This window comes from Dreissena polymorpha, chromosome 3 (genome assembly GCF_020536995.1).
Source record: "Dreissena polymorpha isolate Duluth1 chromosome 3, UMN_Dpol_1.0, whole genome shotgun sequence".
Classification (NCBI taxonomy): Eukaryota; Metazoa; Mollusca; class Bivalvia; order Myida; family Dreissenidae; genus Dreissena; species Dreissena polymorpha.
In genome coordinates, this window is record NC_068357.1 from 57,024,027 (window position 1) to 57,046,481 (window position 22,455).

At 35.0% G+C, this 22,455-nt stretch overlaps 2 protein-coding genes across 7 annotated transcripts in view; both read left to right on the forward strand.

The window, feature by feature from the left end:
• LOC127874273 (G-protein coupled receptor 157-like) overlaps positions 1-22,455 on the forward strand; it is a 169,207-nt gene that overhangs the window by 29,723 nt on the left and 117,029 nt on the right. The gene's annotated exons all lie outside the window — the stretch shown is intronic.
• Positions 9,755-22,455, forward strand: part of LOC127874269 (transmembrane protease serine 3-like) — a 41,979-nt gene continuing 29,278 nt past the window's right edge. Inside the window, exons 1-3 of the mRNA XM_052418492.1 lie at positions 9,755-9,825; positions 10,374-10,492; positions 21,021-21,115. Coding sequence (XP_052274452.1) covers positions 9,783-9,825; positions 10,374-10,492; positions 21,021-21,115 — 257 coding nt within the window. The 5' untranslated portion in view covers positions 9,755-9,782. The remainder of the gene's footprint in view (positions 9,826-10,373; positions 10,493-21,020; positions 21,116-22,455) is intronic.

Below are 22,455 nucleotides of genomic sequence, written 5' to 3' on the forward strand. Positions count from 1 at the left end.
AAGGGCGTTTAATGCATGTGCGTTAAGTGTCGTCCCAGATAAGCATGTGCAGTCCGCACAGGCTAATCAGGGAACGACCCTTTCCCATTTTATGATATTTTTCTCTTCAAGAAAGTCTCTTCTTAGCAAAATTCAGTTTAGGCGGAAAGTTTCGTTCATGATTAGCCTGTGCGGACTGCACAGGCTAATCTTGGACGACACTTTACGCGCATGCATTTAACCCCATTTTCACAGAGCACGGCCCAATTATTTCTCACGGAAAAGACTCTAGAGATTTCTCAAGTATGCTCAACATCAACCTCTTGTTCGTGGAAAGGACACTTGGCCTAGAGATTGCTCAAGTATGCAAACAATTAACAACTTGTTTTAACGATGTTGTGTCAGCATGCGGCACATGGTTTACAAATCGAGTTAAGTACCAAAACAGCTTGAAACACTTGTTACTAAATAGCTCATTGAAACGATGATGCAGGCGTTTGATAAACTCATGTCAAAACAGTATTTATAGAACATGGTAACAGGAAATTCAAACGTTATCAATTTTGCATTTTGTCCCCGTATTTATCTGCAACATAACAAAAATAATTCCATTAATTATTATTCTTTTTTTTTGCAATAAAGAAAACGCCTATATGTAAGTTCTAAGACGACATGGCGCTTTGATAATACTAACTACTTTGCAATTCCAAAAGCATGATTTTGCCATTTAAATAACTTTGGCAATATTGTTTTCGTCGGCCACATCAATAACAAAAATCCGCGAATGAACATATTATTTTTAGTATAACATACAATTATTAAAAATTTTGATAAATTCACTGTACCGTTGTTGCAAAATAAAATTCCATTAAATGTGAAATTGCGCAATTGAATGGCAGTCAGTGTTCCCGGTACATAATATAATTACCAGACGAAAACACAAAAAGTGCAAAATAAGTTAATGTGTTATGGTTGAAACACAAACAACATAATCAAGAATTTAACTTACGGCTCTTGCGTTCATCTGAGCCATCCTTGCAGTCACGTATTCCGTCACACAACTTTCGGATTGGCACGCACATGCTGACGTCACATAGGAAATGGTTCCGCGGGCATACTGTCAACAAATTATTTATTTTTACAAAACAATCGCCAAAAAACATTATAGTTGCGTGTTAATAGTGTTATTAATTATACATTTTTGTATTAATGAGTTCAATAGATCGAAAAAGAGGCCTGAGTATGCCAATTTGCCAATTTAGCGGTTAACATGTTCTTATCTCGGAGGCGAAATGAAAGTACATTTGGAAAATGCTGTGTGGGGTGTCTGTGTGAGTGTTTTTAGAAATATAGTTCACATCTTTAAATAATAGAAGCATATTTAAAGGTGTGACTACTGGGATAACCAAACAATTATAATTATTGTTTGCGAAGTTTGTAAAATCAATGTAATAAAGACTCTTTATATCGTTATTCTGTAACCTCTGGCCTATCACGGAATTCACACTAGTGATACGATCTTATCCTGCGTCAGTTTGTTAAAATTGTTTGATTGAAAATGTTAATCCATTCAAAGCTTTTATAACAGTATATGAAACGTCTATCCGTTAACTGCTTAGCGATAACTATGCTAAAATGAAGCCTAGAAACGCTTATATAACGTGTTAGTGTGCGTCGTACCTACCATATGAAAGGTAGAATGATTTCTGTATGCATCCCTCTCCTGGGAACCACCCATTACACGTGTACATACCCTCGTCACGTGCCTGCATGTTGAGATCCTGCAACACTGCTTTTGGTTCCGATGTCAAGCTTTCAAAGTGTTCCCAAAACCAATCATTTCAAAAATCGAAAAGTATTATCCCCACGCTTTTCGGAGAAAAAGTGGGGATTATGTGGTTTTCTCCGCCGTCTGTCCGTTCGTCCGTCCTGGTCACTATCTCATCCTACACTATTAGCACTAGAATCTTTAAACTTACACACATGGTAGCTATGAGCATATGTGCGAAGTACACTATTTGGAATTTTGATCTGTCCCCTGGGTCAAAAGATATGGGGGTTGGGGTGGGGCCGGGTCAAAGATTTTCACTCATTTTTTTAGGTTATTTTACATTAACTGCTTCATTTTTACACCGATTCACTTCAAATTGATACTGACCATCTCTTAAGACAATACAGTCAATCTCAACTATGCATGGCCCCATTGCCAACCCTGGGACGCCCCTGTGTCAAACATGCGGCTTGGGGATACGCGTCGGCCTTTGCCGCGCAATTTCTAGTTTATATATTTACAACGGCATTGCATTTACGCCACCCTTTTGTGGTTGGGTCAATCGAGGTACGGCTCTTAAACCATTGTTCAGGGGTTCGAGCTCCCCTGGTTAGTTATTCTTTCAATCTAACTTATGTTGACTATTTCATTACAGCAATAACATGAAACATAACAAACTATGTTCAGTCTTAGGTAAATATGTAATATTTTGATTTATTGTTTCACTTTAGTGTACATATGTAATAACAGTACAAGTAACATATCAAACCATTCTTATTAATTGCATATCTCATTGATTAAGGTAGTGGCGGTATTCACGATTATCGTTATGCTGCACGATTGAGTTCGAACAGAAAATTATATAAATACAAACTTAATTATCAATTTGTTGTTTTTATCAAAAAACAATATGAACGCTCAATTATCAAACAGCCAAAGTCGCACCTCAACCTATAACATCCACTATCTTAAAGCATTTAGCATTTGTCGATTGTTTTATTGTAGATTTTTTGCGACCTACAAATGAACATAATTATAAAGGTGTTTTAAACAATCCGTATCAAAAGTCCATGACATTTTAATCAAAATTTAGAACGAGCTTCGGATGTCAACGGAATATTCGTAAGGGCCAGTTTAAACTTGCGCTAAATCATGCCGTCAACGTCAATGATATCAGTCGTTTCCATCATATCCTGCCATTAAAATACTTGCCAATACATAATGGGGAGCTTTTAGAAACAAAGAAAGCGATGTTATAGTTTTGACATTTTTGCAATATCGAGTATAACTATATAGCGGATAAACAATGGGCGCTAATAACTACCATTTTCCTTATACGGGCAAAAGCCCGCGAAGCGGGCGTTGACCGTTCATACATATGTAAATTTGGACATAAAATTACATAAGAATACCACATATGGATGCGTCTTAAAAAAAATTTGCCACGCGACATATATTTTCGCGATGCTATTTATGACCTTGAACAAATAAAAAAAAACTTTGACATATGCTTATTCACATGTAAATACATACCCCAGAAAAAAATATATCAATGACATCATAATTGTGTAGCGAATCGCACTAAATATTCTCGCATTATTTTTTTTTCGCAACCGTTCCAGAGTTAAGTCATTACTCAATTATCTCCCCTGAATACTCTTCTTCAGTGGGTATAAGCCGAAGACTGGTTCACTACATATAGTGACAGTCTTTACCAAACTCAATTTACGTGATCATAACCCGTCTTAAATAAATTGCCGAATCTCAGATTTCTGTCGAATTTATTTGCTTTGATCTTTTCGATTTTTTTATTGTTATTATTATCCTGACAAATCACAAACGCTTGTTAAAAAAATATTTGTTTTAAACATTAAAGTTGGCATCTCTATTCTTCCAGTATTATCGCGGTATTTCAATAACGACACCCTACTGTTTATTTGTCAGAATGCGTGACGCATTTTCCATTCGCTCTCAAAAAGAAGTTGTACGTGTGATCATGAGCAATATTCTGGTAAGTTGTCGTTGTTATCCATTAGAAACACATTTATTCACAAAATTTAAAGATATTCCGATCTAACTTTTTAGTCTTTTAGCTTTTATTTTTAACTTATTTACACCTCGTCTGCTCGCACTTTACCGATATCCCCGAAAGGTTACATATCACTATAAATATAATGAGTTTAGACATAAAACCACAAAATCCGATACCTTTAGATTTTCGTACCACAATCTTACGTAAAAAATCTTCCAGATTCGAAGTCAGCAAAAAGCAAGACATTTATAAATTGTCTGCATTATTGATAAGATTTTAAGATATTTGTTGGTTTTCCGTCTTAAAAGGCTGTTCTGCCAAGGCAAGAGCTGGGCATCACACAAGCCATTCTATCCAGCAAAACTGACAGTTTTGGTTTACAGAAATCAACAAAGGAGGGATTCCTGAACTATCAAAGTTTCCAAGCTATACACACAGTTATTATCTGTGGTGATCTTTATTGGTTCTGTTGGTTTACTTGGATGGAACATGTGTGGACTTTTATAGAACTTTGAAAAGTCTATATCTGTCTATCTATAAACAAAAATCAGCTATGATATAATAAGATCTGATGTGCAAACAATGTCAAAGGGTTGTTAAATTAACAATCTGAAGGAAATTATGCTGTAAAAATATAAAAGTTCCCATGCAAATTTAGTCTGTATATCGACAGGTGTCTCCCAATAAATGTCAAACTAGTAATACAAAACTTACCACAAGTATTTAAAAGCACTAAGTACCTGATGTGATAATTTTTTGTAAGATAGTGTAATTCTAAACAGTAGCAAATAGCTTGTTTAGAAAATGCATAATGCAATTAATATGATTTCCTTTGTATTGTGTAATTAATAAATTGGTTGTTACTTGTTAATCCATGATAAATGTCTTATGGCTAGTACAAAACCAGCATTGTTAATTTTGTAAAAGGTAATAAAATAACACCACTTTGTAATTTCATATACGTAAATATTCGTGTACTGTAGGTTGATGACAGTGTTTTAGTACTACTTATTTTGTAACTATTATTTTATATGCAAATAAATGATGTGAAGTGTTTTGTATCTCCTTACAATACCACATACCTTTTTATATATGTACTGTGTTATGTGTTCTTTGAATGTTTAAATAAAAAATTATGGATGATATAACATGATGCATTCTTATATTTGCATTCAAATTGTAACTATAGAGCTAAGTGTTTGCAGTTTAGACTGTGATTTAAGAATTGCTACAAAATGGCTAGTTTTTAGTGGCGACAAAATTTAAACTATTCAACAATAGTTTGCGAAAGAAAATTAGAAACCTGCCAGATACCTGTATTTATTTAATATTTTAATTGCGAAACAGGTATGTTGTTATGCTGTTACACATAATTATACATTGATAATAAATAAGAAGACAATTAGCGGTGTTAACGTTTCCCAATAGTAGAAATCATTCTTCTGATGAAGTCAGTGCCATACAGACGAAAGCTCCAGGTATGGCTTTCAATACGTAGTGTGTGTTATTTGACGGTCTAAAACTTATTAGATTAAAAAAAATCCTGTCAAATTTGTCAATCAAAATTGATTTAACACATCACATGATTTTGATTATGTTAAATCAGTGTACTGTATGCTAAATGCAACTACTTTAGCAAGCTGTCAAGTTGATTGAGACATTTGATGAAACAAACTGTTTCCGGGATAGGACCAGTACTTAGTGTCTATACAAGTATGACATATCATGACTTCGAAAGTCTACAAGACCTACTAGGTAGAACGAGAAATGTACTTAGACGTACAATTTTCACCGACCCTTGAGTGTAAGCGAATCAAAAGACACCTTACATCTGTTGCTTTTAGAGATATTTGACATTGAACATTATTATTATTATTATTTATACCAAATTATGCGACTATCGACTGCATACTCATAGATATTGTGCGTATTTATTGACCTGGCGTGGCGGAAGTAACCTCTGACTTATGCAAGTTATGGTTATTACAAAATACGACCAACGGGGAGGTTATTATGCATTATTTAACCCGTTAATGTTTGGTAACTGTTTGGTTACCGTTGGGAATTTCCTACACAGTAATGCGCTGGACGGTCGTGATACTCCGCCCCGCATGAATAAATACTCACAATATGCTGAATAATTTTAATTTTAAAAAGGTAACAATTGAATATTCTTCAAATTTGTATATAATCTATTTCAATGCATTAAGTACTTGAAACTTCTATGTGTTTTTTTTCCAATCTGATATTTTTTATTCATTTTGTCATTAATTAAAAAAGGAATTTAAACATTTATTATGAATACATCTGAAGGAAAAGCGGCTCAATAGACAAGTGTTTTGATTGGCTGTTCAGAAAATGTGTACGTCGAAGTACAAACATGTATGTCGAAGTACAAATTGTACTTTGACGTACAAACATTTACTTTGAAGTGTATTTGATATCTGTATGCCGACGTTCAATTGTTGTACTTTGACGTACATTTCTCTTTTTACCTAGTAGGTCTTCTTGACTTTCAACCCAAATGGTACGCCATAGTATGTCTTCAGGGTTATCTAAAGAATGCTCCCACTTAGGGATCAATACAGAGACCTCCCAGTGACTAAGCCAGTTAGCAGACACCCCATCCATTATATGACGGGGGACGGAAAACTTCAACGGGCGAGGCATGGTCAGGGGTGATAACCCCAAAAAAAGGGTTAGGGTAATGGTTAGGGTTAGGGGTCGGGTTAGGGTTAGGGTTGAGTTTAGGCTAACCCAAACCCTAACCCGACCCCTAACACTTACCCAAACCCTAACCCTAACCCTCTAACCCCCCCCTTGCGCAATACCATACCATGCCTCGCCCGTTGTAGTTTTCCGCCTCCCTCCACAGAACCAGCTTTAAATTCCTTTGGCTAGAAAACAAAAAAAAACTATAACATGCTAGATCTTTAAGCTAGGAACATGTAAATCGTTTTAAGATTGATTTTTGAAGATGCATTACTTAATTATTGCAACAATTATAATATTTTGATCACAATCATGTCCATATATTTATTAATAATACATGGTTATCAAAAAAACTTAAAAAGCTTTTGCCCGTAAATTAGGTAGCACCTATAATCATATTATACTTAATGCGTACGTATGGTGAGGTCGGTATACAGTTGCCCTAATATTAGTGTGATACGTACATAATTAAGAGCTGTTATACAGGGCGGCCATCTTTCTCGAATAAAAGCGCCGGCAATGATCCAGATCCGGAGCAATAGGCTACACAATACACTTGAAGCAAAAACAATCGAATTTCGTTAAATCGTCTCTGTTTTACGTTCACGTCAATGCCGGAATTTGAAAGAATCATCCGCCCAGTCATGTGACCGGGTCCATACGTCTTAACGCACTCTTGATGGAAAATGGGAAATCATATCACATCATCTTGTGTTTTTTTCCAGTAATATCCGCATTCTCTTTGTAAAATCCACGATATCATATAAAATAGTTCGGCATCCATAGGTCTAACAATACAGCTGACTATGTCAAACACAGATCCGATGCCATATTTTTATTGGTAAAAACATACAACGACATGTATTGACGTTAATTAGCCCCTCGTATTTATATCACTAGTTTAAGTTTCATAATGACGACATCAAGGCACGTTTTCACCATCTGATTCTTAGACTTTAAAATAAATATCAGACTTAGATCCAATAAATATTTTGTCGGCGTATTGAAAACGAAAGAATGCATATTTTATTTTAAAGTAAAACAACAACACACCAAATTAAAAATAAAATAACAATCTAAAATGGATATGGCTGCCGCTAACTGCAATGACGTCAGAAAAATCAGATATCTCATCGCCATCTTTCGTCAGCGTCAAAGTACTAACGTCAACAATATCGTCACTACACACATCGGGAGAATCATGTAGTCCATCGGGATAGTCGTTATTCGTCCAAAGTATTTCTCTCGCTAAAGCAGATAATAACATATTTATTTTATTGTGACGCTGCAAAATTTCTTAGCGGTATGACCTTATTACAGGAACCGTCAACTACCGATGACGAAAAATGAAAAGTTGTTAAATACCGTATATTTTTACAATTTTAAGTTTATATTTATTAACATATCACGACTGGTATATTGCATTATTTGAAAAAAAAAGTTGTTAAGTTTTCATATTTTCAGTATATTCGGTAATAAATTTTACTGGGTACCGGTACCAGGTAACTACCAGTTAACGCCAGTAGATTGATCATCAATGTCACGTGGTAAATCCAGGAATGCAAATTGTGTATGCGTAGTGAATTATATATATTATATATATAAAATGATCAATCTACTTGCGTTATTTATAGTGTGTATATCGTTATGTCACGTATTTTCGCGATGTACATTCGATTTCACATCGCAAAATTTTATTACCGAATATACTGAAAATATAAACTTTTTTCAAGTAATGTAATATAGTCGTGATATTTTATTCAATATAATTTTATAATTGTAAAAAAACGGTATTTTACAACTTTTCTTTTCTTCGCCGTCGTGTTTGACGGTACCTTTAAAGCTCCACTTAGAAAATTTGCGGGGAGTAATGTCGAGATATGAAGCGAATTTTAATACGAAATAAACGCTAATGACTTTTTTACTGATATGGCTGGAAAGTGAGCGTCATTTAAAAATTAAACAAAAGTAATAAAGGGTATAAAACGGCGAAAAATTACTGTCTCTACATGGACGTCGCCATTTTGACTATCACGTGATTACCCCCTCTGAGTTAGGTTATTGGAATCTTACTGAAAAATGGCGTCCGTTTGGTGTTGTTATTTTTTGTTGGGGGGGGGGGGGCAAGAGGAGAACGTATGATTTCCCCGGGTAAAGCATGCATAATAATATGTATTCTAAATGAACGCGTTTTGGAAACCTTGCGTGACTTTATAGCGGACAGGGTAGTTCCTGAACAGACAAACCGACAGCGCAAGCTTGTCTGCGCTACACTTCCAAATACGGCATATAGCCCTTTTTTTGCATGTCGCGACTCAAATTATGTCTTAATAGACCTTGTTGACCAGACATGAAACGTTCTTGTTCGATAAAGGAAACTCTCTTCAAGTGCCTATTGTGTGAAATGAGTGGTTTGTACTTGTGTTCGCTTAAGGTCTTTTTGCTCGTATAATATCTTACTATAGGAATTCTTAACTTACAAACATACTACGTTGATAAGAGATCTTCTTAGACAGGGGTTTTTAAAAGCAAAAAACAGATTACAACAAATCGAGAACTCAAGTGATAAATTCTCAAATCGCGAAGCAAAAAAGGTTTTTCCGCACATCACAATCACGCGCAATTCGACTCGAAATGAATACAATTATACGAAATATGCATGAGCAATCCTTCCAATGACTATACTGAATGTAAAGAGTCCATTTATTTAATTGCCAATAAAAGTGTTCTTTGCTTTTAACTGGTGTTAATTGAACCGTTGAGAAAATAAACCGTTTATTGTGTACAACTTATTGGTGACATACTAGTACCGATATTTCATGGTGAGCAAAGCTTGAATCTCAAAATCTTGTATTTATGGATTGATATGTAGCTCTGTCGAGTCACTGAATGTTGCATATAAATATATTGTTAGGGTCCGCAAACGTTTTTGGTGCGATAGGTTCATAGTATTCCTGTTCATGGTTTTATTTATGTTGTCTGTCAGTACTTTTTATCCATGGGCTCTTTTTTTAAACATAATTAAACATAGTTGATATGCTAAATACCACATACGTATTTGAATAAACATATGGTAGGGGTTTGCTTGTCTACCAATTTCTCTTTAAATGGAAATAAAAGTTATACACTAAGCTTATAAAAACGAACATAGAATTTAACTTCTCACACCGGAAAATAGCACTTAATGTAGAATACCAATCTCAAGAGCACACGCTCAATATTGGTAAGTACCGAGAAAAAAAAACGCTGTGGTGATATGTTGCACTCAGAACAAAGCCAGCAGACAAGATGTTTAGATCATTTGGATTTTTTCTCTGTGTTTTCTATATCGGTACGTTTTAGGATGTTGTTTTATTTTTGTGCATTTTCTGATAATTAAATAATAAAGTATCCATAAGTAGTTATAAACTCAAGTGAGAGTTAACTAGAAGGCGTTTCGGTTTGAACTTAAACAGTAACGAATTTGCGATCTTGAATGACTAAAGGCAGATGTATTTTCGTTTGTGTGTTTGTTTTCTCAAATATCACATAGATTTTTAACTTGAGACGACTTTTATTTAAATTCAAATTGTATATCATTAACTGTGCAATGCAATAATCTATGAAAGAAAAATAACAAGGTACATTTCTTAAACCATAAAATTCCTTTAATGCATTGCATCATGCTTAATTGTTGTATGTGCATTAATACTTTACAGTTCGTCACTGTGTTATTCAAAGAAATAGTATTTATAATACGGTCTAAAATTGTTCTGTATTTATCTCGCGAAAATGGCTATCACGAAATAAAACCGCTGTAAAGTACATGTACAGTTACATCAATCACAAATGTTTTATTTCGTTTCCAAGGTGTTAAGGTGCTCTCCATTTATATTTTAGCACGCGCGTCGGGTCTCACCAACAAGGACGCCACAAACTGTACACTGACCGTTACCTTTCAAGGGCTAGAAATACCGGACCGGGGCTACGCAAGAGCAACGAGTGGTCGGCTCAATCAGGTAGGAAATATCGAACGGGGAATGCGCACGAGCAACGAGCGGTCAGCTAAATCAGGTACGAAATGTCGAACGTGGAGAGCGTACGAGCAGCGATTGGTCGGCTCATTCAGGTAGGAAATATCGAACGGGGACTTCGCACGAACAACGTATGGTCAGCTCAATAAGGTAGGAAATATCGAACAGGGAATGCGCACGAGCAACGAGTGGTCAGCTTAATCAGGTAGGAAATGTCGAACGTGGACAGCGTACGAGCAACGAGTGGTCAGCTCAATCAGGTAGGAAATATCGAACGTGGACTGCGCACGAGCAACGAGTGGTCAGCTCAATCAGGTAAGAAATATCGAACGAGGAATGCGCACGAGCAACGAGTGGTCAGCTCAATAAGGTAGGAAATGTCGAACGTGAATAGCGTACGAGCAACGAGTGGTCAGACCAATCAGGTAGGAAATATCGAACGAGGCATGCGCACGAGCAACGAGCGGTTCAGCTCAATCAGGTAGGGAATATCAAATGTGGACTGCGCACGAGCAACGAGTGGTCAGCTCAATCAGGTAGGAAATATCGAACGGGGATTGCGCGCGAGTAACGAGTGGTCGGCTCAATAAGGTATGACATATCGAACGGGGACTGCGCATGAGCAACGAGTGGTCGGCTCAGTCAGGTAGGAAATATCGAACGGAGATTGCGCACGAGCAACGAATGGTCGGCTCAATCAGGTAGGAAAAATCGACAGGGGAATGCGCCCGAGCAACGAGTTGTCAGCTCAATCAGGTAGAAAATATCGAACGTGGACTTCGCACAGCAAACTAGAAGTCGGCTCAAACAGGTAGGAAATATCGAACGTGGACTGCGCACGAGAAAACGAGCGCTCGGCTAAATCAGGTATGAAATATCGAACAGGGACTGCGCACGAGCAACGAGTGGTCGGCTCAATCAGGTAGGAAATCAATCTCCACGCAGAGTTGTCGTACCTTGCTCTCACATACAACTCTGCGAAAGGCTCAGCCCTCCTTTTTGTCTATAAAATAGATAAAACCGAACAAACGCATTCAACGTATATTTGATTGGATATTTAAGATCGCATGCATTAAATTAAGAAATATGATTTTTAAATATACGATCAATCGTGCAAAAACTTGCGAGTTTTAATGCAACTCTTTGGAACTAATTTATTGCCCATTTACGCAGATGGAATCATTCCACGCACTTCACAAATGTAAACAATTGAACATATTTTTTTGAGTGATGTTAGGAATTGCTTCGACGTGTGTATGTATGTTGGTTTCTTAACATAAAAAAAACCATATCAATTTTATAATAATGAATTAAGACTGATATAAGATATCATGGTATGAGATGGTTTTCTTTAATGCAGTGAATGCAATGTAACCGTCGTGCAAGAGATTGTTTAGTATTCTGTAACCTCAATGATGAACGCTTGGAGTGATCATAACATAAATGAGACGCTTTCATAACAATAGTCCAATCTGAGCCCAACACAGAGGTGAATGTAATGTAACCGTCGTGCAAGAGATTGGTAGGAAATATCGAACGTGGACTGCGCACGAGCCACTGGAAGTCGGCTAAATCAGGTTGTAAATATCGAACGGGGATTGCGCACGAGCAACGAGTGGTCAGCTCGATCAGGTAAAAAATATCGAACAGGGACTTCGCAAGAACAACGAGTGGTCGGTTCAATAAGTATGTAATATCGAACATTGACTTCGCACGAGTAATGAGTGGTCAGCTCAAACAGGTAGGAAATATCGAACGGGTACTGCGCATGAGCAACGAGTGGTCGGCTCAATCAGGTAGAAAATATCGAACGGGGATTGCGGACGAGCAACGAGTGGTCGGCTCAATCATTGCGAAATATCGAACGAGGACTGCACACGAGCAACGAGTGGTCGGCTCATTCAGGTAGAAAATATATCGAACGTGGGCTGCGCACGAGCAACGAGTGGTCGGCTAAATCAGGTAGGGAATATCGAACGTGGGCTGCGCACGAGCAACGAGTGGTCAGCTAAATCAGGTAGGGAATATCGAATGTGGACTGCGCACGAGCAACGAGCAGTCAGCTTAATAAGGTATGAAATATCGGACGGAGACTGCGCACGAGCAACGAGTGGTCGGCTCAATCAGGTAGGGAATCTCGAACGTGGACTGCGTACGAGCAACGAGTGGATAGCTCAATCAGGTAAGAAATATTGAACGGAGGATGCTCACGAGCAACAAGTGATCAGCTTAATAAGGTATGAAATATCGAACGAGGACTGCGCACGAGCAACGAGTTGACAGCTCAATTAGGTAGGAAATATCGAACGGGGACTGCGCACGAGCAACGAGTGGTCAGCTCAATCAGGTAGGAAATATCGAACGAGGAATGCGCACGAACCAATAGAAGTCGGCTCAATTACGAAGGAAATACAGGACGGGGACTGCGCAATAGCCATTAGTGGTCGGCTCACTCAGGTTGATAATATCGGGCGGATAAATTGTGATTAATAAAGGAGTTACTTTATAACAGTGCATGCTTTTTATGTGAGATGATTATATAGCCAGAGTTATCAATATGATTTTAATTTATTACTGACTTCTAGATCACATGTTTTTGAAACATTTTAAGAGGTGTGTACTATTATATTTGTCACATACAACATTAAATCATCTAATATACTTTATCGATCTATTACAGTTTGGTCACTGTGAGTCAATTTGTCTATGTTTATATAAGTGTATTGTATTGAATTGTTTTATTTTAATATGCACTTGTATTATGTATGATAATATTATTGTGTATTACAATAAACTATTGATATAATTATCGCCATTGTTATTTGTTAATTATAAAATGTTCCTTGTATTATCAATCATTTACATGATTAGAATATATTGAACTCTGAGATAAATCCACTTGTGATAGCAATTAACTAACCTTTTACATTAATTTAAGTATATAAGTGTCAGGCGTTTTCGAACAGAGCCTTTTTATGATAATTTTTGTAAATAAACATCGTTTGCGTTGATAATAAGTTTGCAACTAATGATCTTTTGAAATAAACTGAATTATATATTGACAGTGGTTTCAGTACTAGAATGAAAATATCGCGTTAGTTGTGGTATCAGAGCCCGAATGCAAATTGTATTGTTAACATTTTGATCATATCATATTACATAGATTTTCATGTTATCGCTTAAAAGTTTGATATGCGAGTTTAAACACGAGTTATAAAGTTTATTACACCTCTACATTGATATATGCCTGATATAAGGCTGCCAGATATATTTTTTACCTCAGTTCAATAGGAAGTTGTTATATCAGTCAATGTTTTGAGATAGTTTATATTAGCATCTAGTCGGAATCTACTAAAAAGTTTTCATGTTTGTTAAAATAGATTCAGATTTAACAGGCCGATCAAATTGATACCAAGATATTATATGTTTTACATACAAAAAGCAACATACACAGCACAAAACATATTTTACAAATAATAAGCGCTAGTACTCATGACTTCATTATAAACATATCAATAGGGGAAGTAGAGGTATGATAAACAGAAAGAATAGATTACTGCCTGATTGTTTTGTAATAAATCAGGCTCGGCACGGATAAAATAACTGCTCGTCAAGCCTCGCCTTATATTTTATGCTAAGCCTCGCCTGATATATTACTGAACCACCAGACAGTAACCTATTATTCTCTATATATTTGAGCCAATTCGTCATGTTTTATGACCAATTGAATTCATCCAATAATTGTCATTGTTCTTTATGTTTTTATTCTGCAACGTTTAAAAGCTCGTCAATATCATTATCAAAAACCTCTATGTACTACAAAGCGTATTGTATTCCGTGTTTATTTTCTTTGTCAATATTTAACGTGTTATAAAGCTTATAAACTCTTCGATTTGTCAATCCAACCTGTGTCACGTAATGCCTAATATGATGGATACATCAATGTTCTTTTCGTATATTTGCTGGTGCACATCTAAGTGTATTGTACGGGGTACCGCTCAATGGTTGGTGGTCGATATCGTTAGTGCACGGCTATGACTACGGCAATTCGAACAGTTCTTTTAGTTATCGATAGTTCATGTGTGCAGTAGGGTCTATTAGTCTAGTAGGTATGGAGGTCCACGGTGCATGATTGGAACCTGTTTTAATATGCTGATGATTTTCTATATTATCTTGGGTGAAAGAAAATGTTTGTTCCCAAGAAAATTCTTATGCCCACAGGTTCTAAATCCAAGATGGCCGCCAAGATGGCCACAAAGATGGAATCCCAAAAACATAAGAAATACCGTTTTTTCGCAAATGACACATTTTCCGTGATTTTGGTTAGCTTTTTTAATTTAAACAGTCGAGAACATATTATTCGTATTAAACAAATCAGTTTTTTTTGGTGCAAAATTAAACAATTTATGAAAAAATGACTCTATCAATTAAACAAGGTACAAAAAACATGTGTTTTTGTGCTAATGACATGTTTCAAATCGTATCTCAAAAAAGAGTTTAAATACAATAAGCATTCTTACTACATTTATACACACAAATGGGACTAATGAATATAAAAATATAATATTTCATGTGAATATTATCAATAATTGTGATATATGAGACAAGTAAAGTGGGTGGGGTAGATGACAAATGTAAAGAAAAAATGCCTTATGTGCATATTGATATATTTTGAGATATACTAGGCTTGTAAACTTGTTATGTTTATGTTTTTGGATCTTTTTGATACGTTTAAGTGCATGCCCATTGTTTTTTAACACAAAATACATTTCTCTTAGTTATAATAGTAAAAGTACAGATATAAACATCAACAGAAGCCATAACAAATCTCACATTGAGCTCGAGAAAAAAAAGATGCTAACACTGCATGATTGGAAGGTTTTATTTGAATAATATGCTGCTGATAATCTAAATTGTCTGGGGGTAATATATTGCTTTTGTTCCAACAGTGTTTTTTTCTTCCAATCGGGTATAAATCCAAAATGGCCGCCAAGGTGGCCTCTCATAAAACAAGAAAATACTATGTTTTAACAAAGGGCATCAACAGAATATAATTTCCACAGTTTCGGTAAGCTTTTTGATTTAAGCAATTAATAAAATATTATTCTTTAAAAAAATAAGGTTTTTTATGAAATATAAAAAGATGAACACAAAAATGATTAAATACACGAAAAATCACTACACACAATTTGTTATTTTTGCAAAAGATATATTTCAATGTGTACCTGAAAAGCAATTTGTCTGTTTTAAACATATAAATTACATTCATAAACAACAAAGAAACTAAGGAATAAAATAATATATTATTTAATGTCATTATAGAAACCAACAACAAATATTCCATCTAAATTTTAAAAAACTGTTTTTACCCCAAATTAACAGGTACCATTCCCTTGAAGTTTTTGATGCCATCCTGCATTTCTCTCCTCTCTATGCAAGGGCTAGTTGCTAAACAAAAATATATAACATCCATTTTTTGCTTACAGCCGTTGATTGTTCCATAAAGGTATTGATGTTACTAAATTGTTAACCCTTCAATGTATGTTTTCTGTTAGCAAATGTGTTTTCTGGATTAATTTGAAAATGTTTGAAATAGCATTGCTTTAAAATTTATTATTTGTTTGGACTGAAGTTTATCTTAACAGACGTTTATCTTAATTCGCCATTAAATTTTTGAACAATGGTGTCCTATCCAGCTGATCACATGCAATAATGGTGTGCATGAACTCATTCTGATTACTAAGACATCCGTTGATGACAAGCGCCGCTTTTATTTGGCGGTGTATTTATACACAACCCAATGAACTCATTCTGATTACTAAGACATCCGTTGATGACAAGCGCCGCTTTTATTTGGCGGTGTATTTATACACAACCCAATGAACCCATTCTGATTACTAAGACATCCGTTGATGACAAGCGCCGCTTTTATTTGGCGGTGTATTTATACACAACCCAATGAACTCATTCTGATTACTTAGACATCCGTTGATGACAAGCGCCGCTTTTATTTGGCGGTGTATTTATACACAACCCAATGAACTCATTCTGATTACTAAGACATCCGTTGATGACAAGCGCCGCTTTTATTTGGCAGTGTATTTATACACAACCCAATGAACTCATTCTGATTACTAAGACATCCGTTGATGACAAGCGCCGCTTTTATTTGGCGGTGTATTTATACACAACCCAATTATACTTAAAATGTGTTGCTAAGTTTGGGAATTTGTTTGTTTTTCATATATAATTCAGTAATCAATGAGATGAGTACAGTGTTCTTCTTTATTTTTCAACATATGGCACATTATTTGTGAAATCCGGCAATGTAATGCGATTCAGCGAAGATTCATTTAATCTTTATAAGTGCACAGAAATATAAAATTGCAACCCACCTACTACATCGGAATATACAATTTGTAGCGTCAACAAAAATTTGAATTTTGGTCGATCGTCTAAATGAGTTTGCATTTTTTCCAAAAGACTAGCCCGTGTTATGGATGTGGCGCTTATAGCCGGAGGTGCCACCCATGTCTTATTTAACTGTGGGAAATTAACATCTTTTAGAGCATCCTACTTATTCAACTTATTATGTTTACATGATTTTCAATACCGTGTTGTTGCGTGTGTGTTTTCAAATCTGTTAATTTAGCCGATTGTTTACGGCATACAGGTATTCCGAAAAAAGTGTTTTGCAGTACTTCCTAGATTGATTATAACACTCTTTATAATAGATAAAAAAGACAAATTTACACAATGTCTAGCGTCTTCGCTCGAACGGGTGTTTATTGAATTGTATGCACAAACAATAAAATCATTTTCAAATACAGTCAATTAAACCATATCGCTTTGTATAAATACATGATTAATTCAGCAAACTCTCATATAAGAAAGACTAGTACTCTCAAGTGGTTAATTGAGTATGCACATTTTGTAAGGCTTATTTTTTCGAGATCATTAACACTATTTAACAAAATCGTGGCATTTCCAATTATCAGTGTATTTCTTTAAACGCTTCAATACCACAAATAATGTGAGAAATGGGCTGCAATAATAATTCGAAAGAACTAACTTGTGGGAACAACTTATCAAGTCTCGGGAAGGAGTATCTAAGCAGTGGTGACGACATAGCTGACTCACGGGAACAACTTAATAAGTCTTTGGAATGATATATTCTACACTAATGATAACATACTCATGGTAACGACCTATCATAATACACGCCATTTGAAAAGCATTTTAATGCACGAGCCTATCCTAGTCATATCATACAGAGTCATGACAGTTTTCCTTGCATCAGTCGTTTTATACATACGTTAAACAAATTAAAATGGTTATATTGCCTAGCTGTCTCACAAAAGTACATTGATGGAACAATTTATTTCATTTTCACAACTTGTAACGTCGTTACCACAAGAAATCTATGTTGTTTCCGCGACTTACTAACTCATTTTCTCGAGCAAGATATTTTGATCTCACAAAAAAACGTAAGAACGATATACTGAGGCATGCTAATGACGTAAATAATACCAAATAATGCTTATGTCATATCTGTTCCGGTGTACAAGATGATCCAGGAAACGCTTACTTTATTGGTCGAATAATTGTAAGTTTTGTGTTACCTTTTATTATCATAAAAAACTTTTCAAAAATAGATTTTAATTCCTTAATGTTTGTGCATGAATTTAAACGTAATTAAAGGGCAAATCTGCTCCTACCCTCCCTTAAACTTAAAAAAAAAGAAATATATGGTAAATGTATTTTAACATTCAATATTGGTCTTTATTGAAAGAATAAAGTTTGTGCTCTATGCTAAAAATTAATTTGCAATGTTCTTTTGTACCAATTACTCAATAATGATTCGTTTAATCGTGCCATTTCGCAAAATATCCGTTTAAATATCCGTTTAAGTAAGGTACGAAAGCCCTTGTTTCAGAGAGCAGAAGCATTTGTTTTTAATAAACAGTCTTATTTAAGAAAAGATGCATAACATATTTTCAAAATATTTGGGATTCAGTTATTGGGTGTATTGGGTATTACCGGTACACGTTTCGGACATATATTGAACTGTCTATTTTATTCAGGATGTTGACTTGGTTTAATTGTTTATTAAAACTCGCTTATTCAAATTGAAAATATGTATGCTCTGTATAATTATGGAATAATGTGTTTTCGTTTTCTGTTCTTAAATTACTTCATTTGCATTAGCTTGCGCTCTTTTTGAAAAAGAAAACATATCTAGTAGGTCGGTAATAAACCCATGTCTAAGTTGATTCTACGATTTGAATGTCTTGAAAGGAACTGCTTGATGTCATTCCTGATATAATTGGGTGGATTGTTTTCTTCACACAGGCATAATAGCGATCTGCTGCTTTGATGTTCATGATAACGTGTATCATAACGTGTAAAGGTCCGCGCGTTTCAATGGATTTGCGACAGACAGACAGACAGGCAGCTTATTCAGACTTATACACAAGTACATCGTCTTCATACAAAAGTATACATATTATTTTCTGTCACGTAACTAGGTATAACAAAATAACATTACATAGCGTAAAACAGATATTTAAGAATACACATACAAATAAACTATCAAAGCGGAAATGAAAGTATTGAACTGAATTATTTAGAATCGCATTTCTTATCACAAGAGCTGCTTTGATATATTTACATACATTATAAATAACTGTTTTGTCACATGAAACTTATAACTTGTGGAATTTATATACAGATGGGTTTATATAAAATTTACGGCTTATAAATGTTTTCCTTGAATCAGTGTTACATCGGCATATACATATAAAATGGTATTCATCTTCTAAATCCAAATAATTACAAAATAAACAATAACGTTCATTACCAGATGTTATTTTGGGCGTATGTTCCAGTTTGGATTCTCAAAGGGTGTGCAGACACTCTTAATCTTTTTTGATTTTAATGCGTAAGCTAAGTGCATACAATTATATGATCTTGTATTTCTATTTTTATTAACAAAACTGTTATAAGTAAGTGCAATTAGATTGTTATTACATGTAATGTTCATGCACTAATCAGTACGAAGACAAATCCGTATATCCCTGATCATATCAAGTCTAAAAGGGATCAATTATATTAAAATATATCAACATTTACATAAGACATTTTTTCTTCAGATTTTCATTTGACCCATCCACTATTCTGTTTTTGTATATAATAATCATAGATGATATTCACATAAAATAATAAATCATTGTATTTCTATGTAGTTTATATATGTAGTGGACATGTTAATTACATCCAAATAGCTTATTTTGTCATACGCAAAAAACATGTTTGTACCAATTGAGCGTGTATTTTATCAATTGTTCAGTACATGTACTATATTATATTTAAAAAAAAATAAATTGTTTTTTTATAATATGTTATACATTGGTTAAATTAAAAAGCTAAGCGAAATGGTCGAAATAAGATGTTGTTAATGCAATAAGTGCAAACACAATATTTTACAGTTTTATGGGCAGCCATCTTGGAATCCATCCTAGCTTTAGACACCATGTGGTCAATAATTTTCGTGGAAACAAAACTAATATTTTACCCAAGAAAATGTAGATTATCCTGAGTATTTTCAAATATAATATAAGAATCATGCAGCGTTAGCACCTAATACTACTAGAGCTTAATGTGAGATATTTTATACTCTTTGTTGAGAAATGATTTTTAATTTTTTCTTTGACTATTATAATAAAGAGAAATGTATTTTATGTTAAAAACAATAGGCATGCACTTAAAAGTATCAAAAAAGTCCAAATATATCAACATAACAAGTTCACAAGTCTAGGATATCTCAAAATATATCAATATGCACATTAGGCATTTTTTCTTTATGTTTGTCATTTACACCACCCTTGTCATACAGATCACAATTATCGATCATATTCACATGAAATATTATATATTTATATTCCTTAGTCCTATAGGTGTGTATATTGCACCCAAAAATATATATTTTTTTAAATAATAATATGTTCGCAATTGCTTAAATTAAAAAGCTAACCAAAATCATGGAAAATATATGTTGTTTGTGTCATTTGCAAAAAAACGGTATTTCCTGTTTCAGGGCGGCCTTCTTGGCGGCCATCTTGGATTTAGACCCCTCGGACACACAATGTTTCTTGAGAACATGACAATGTAGAATATCATCAGTATATTTAAAAATAGGTTCCAATCATGCACCGTGGACCTCCGTTCCTATAACACTATATTGATTTTAATGCACAACGCTTTTCCTTGTCGGTAAAATAGCTGTACTGAAAGTAAAAGTATTTAGTTTTTAAAAATTCCCGGTGTCTTTTAGATTGAGACAAAATGCATTTTCGTTTGTCGGTATTTTTGCGTACTGCAATGCCTATTGAATTTGGTATAGCCTTTAAATGTGTCGATATTTGTACTAGGCGCAGGACTTTGATGTTTCGATGTCCAATGTACCGCGGTGCATATTGCATTGGGGACAGCCTCTGCATTTGTGATATTTCAGGTGCATTGCAACGCCTATTGTATTGAACCTGGGGCCGACCCTGCATTGCAGTTTTTCAAAAATGAAAACCGGATTTCAACGCTTGCTTACAAGAGGTATGATTAATAATGAGCAAGAATCCGATCCGTGTTTCTCGATAAAACTATTGGCTATTTATATTTACATCGACGCTCATTTGAAATGACCGTCGATGTATTCCCATAAATGCTGCATAGCAAGGCGCGTGTTCTGAAATAAAAGAGTATGTGGAATATCCTCAATTATATATATGTTTATATGTATATCATAATTGAATAGTGTTTACCATACACATAATAAAGTAAATTTCGAGTTAGAGTTGTGAATTTATTTAACAAGTTTTTTAATTTGATACCCACGTAGAACTTGCGTATTATACTTTAATTTAAACTGTTTAAGTGGTCTTATCTTTAGCACCGGTGTACCCGCACTGTTCATGTATTGCCTACTCTGCAATGACAACATTAAAGGTATAATTCTTAAATATGTTCGCATAAATTACACGACATTGGCATCGATTTAGGACAAAATAACAGATCATTGAATGGTTATTATTTCACGTAATTAACACGATAAATGTAAGGCAATAAATGTATTCCTATATACGGTACTATACTATTTATTATGCATATTGGTCAGTAGTAGGTTTATTGTAGAGAACTGTAAATAAGCTTTGATTATGTTAAGATATACAGCGTTCGAATCACGCGTGACAATTCCGCCATCCTGAATATTCAAGACATGACTGAGTTCGACGAGGGTGTCTTCTACTGTAAGGGTTGGATAAATGGGCGCGGCTTGCATTAACGTTCTTATTCTCTAGTCGTTGGTAAGGAACAACTGATGGGTGCACAACAATTCACTCAAATACACATTTACCAATAGCAATGTGCCTGCGCGGGGAGAATTTAAGTACGGACCAGTACATCCTAAATATTCAAGACATGACTGAGTTCGACGAGGGTGTCTTCTACTGTAAGGGTTGGATAAATGGGCGCGGCTTGCATCGACGTTCTTTTTCTCTAGTCGTTGGTAAGGAACAACTGATGGCTGCACAACAATGTACAAATACATATCTTCCTCTCGGAAGCAAGCGTACACCGAAAAAGAGTTACAAAAGACACTACAAAACAATTTACAAAAGTTACATTGATACAACTAAATGGTCCGTTATGTTCACGAATATTACCAACTAACCTGTTTTCTAAGTTTGCGGATGTGTAGTGTAGTGTGACACCCTCGTTGAACTCAGTCATGTCTTGAATATTTAGGATGTACTGGTCCGTACTTAAATTCTCCCCGCGCAAGCACTCTGCTATTGGTAAATGTGTATTGGAGTGAATTGTTGTGCAGCCATCAGTTGTTCCTTACCAATGACTAGAGTCATTTCGGTGGTCTGTACTTTAAAGAGACGTGT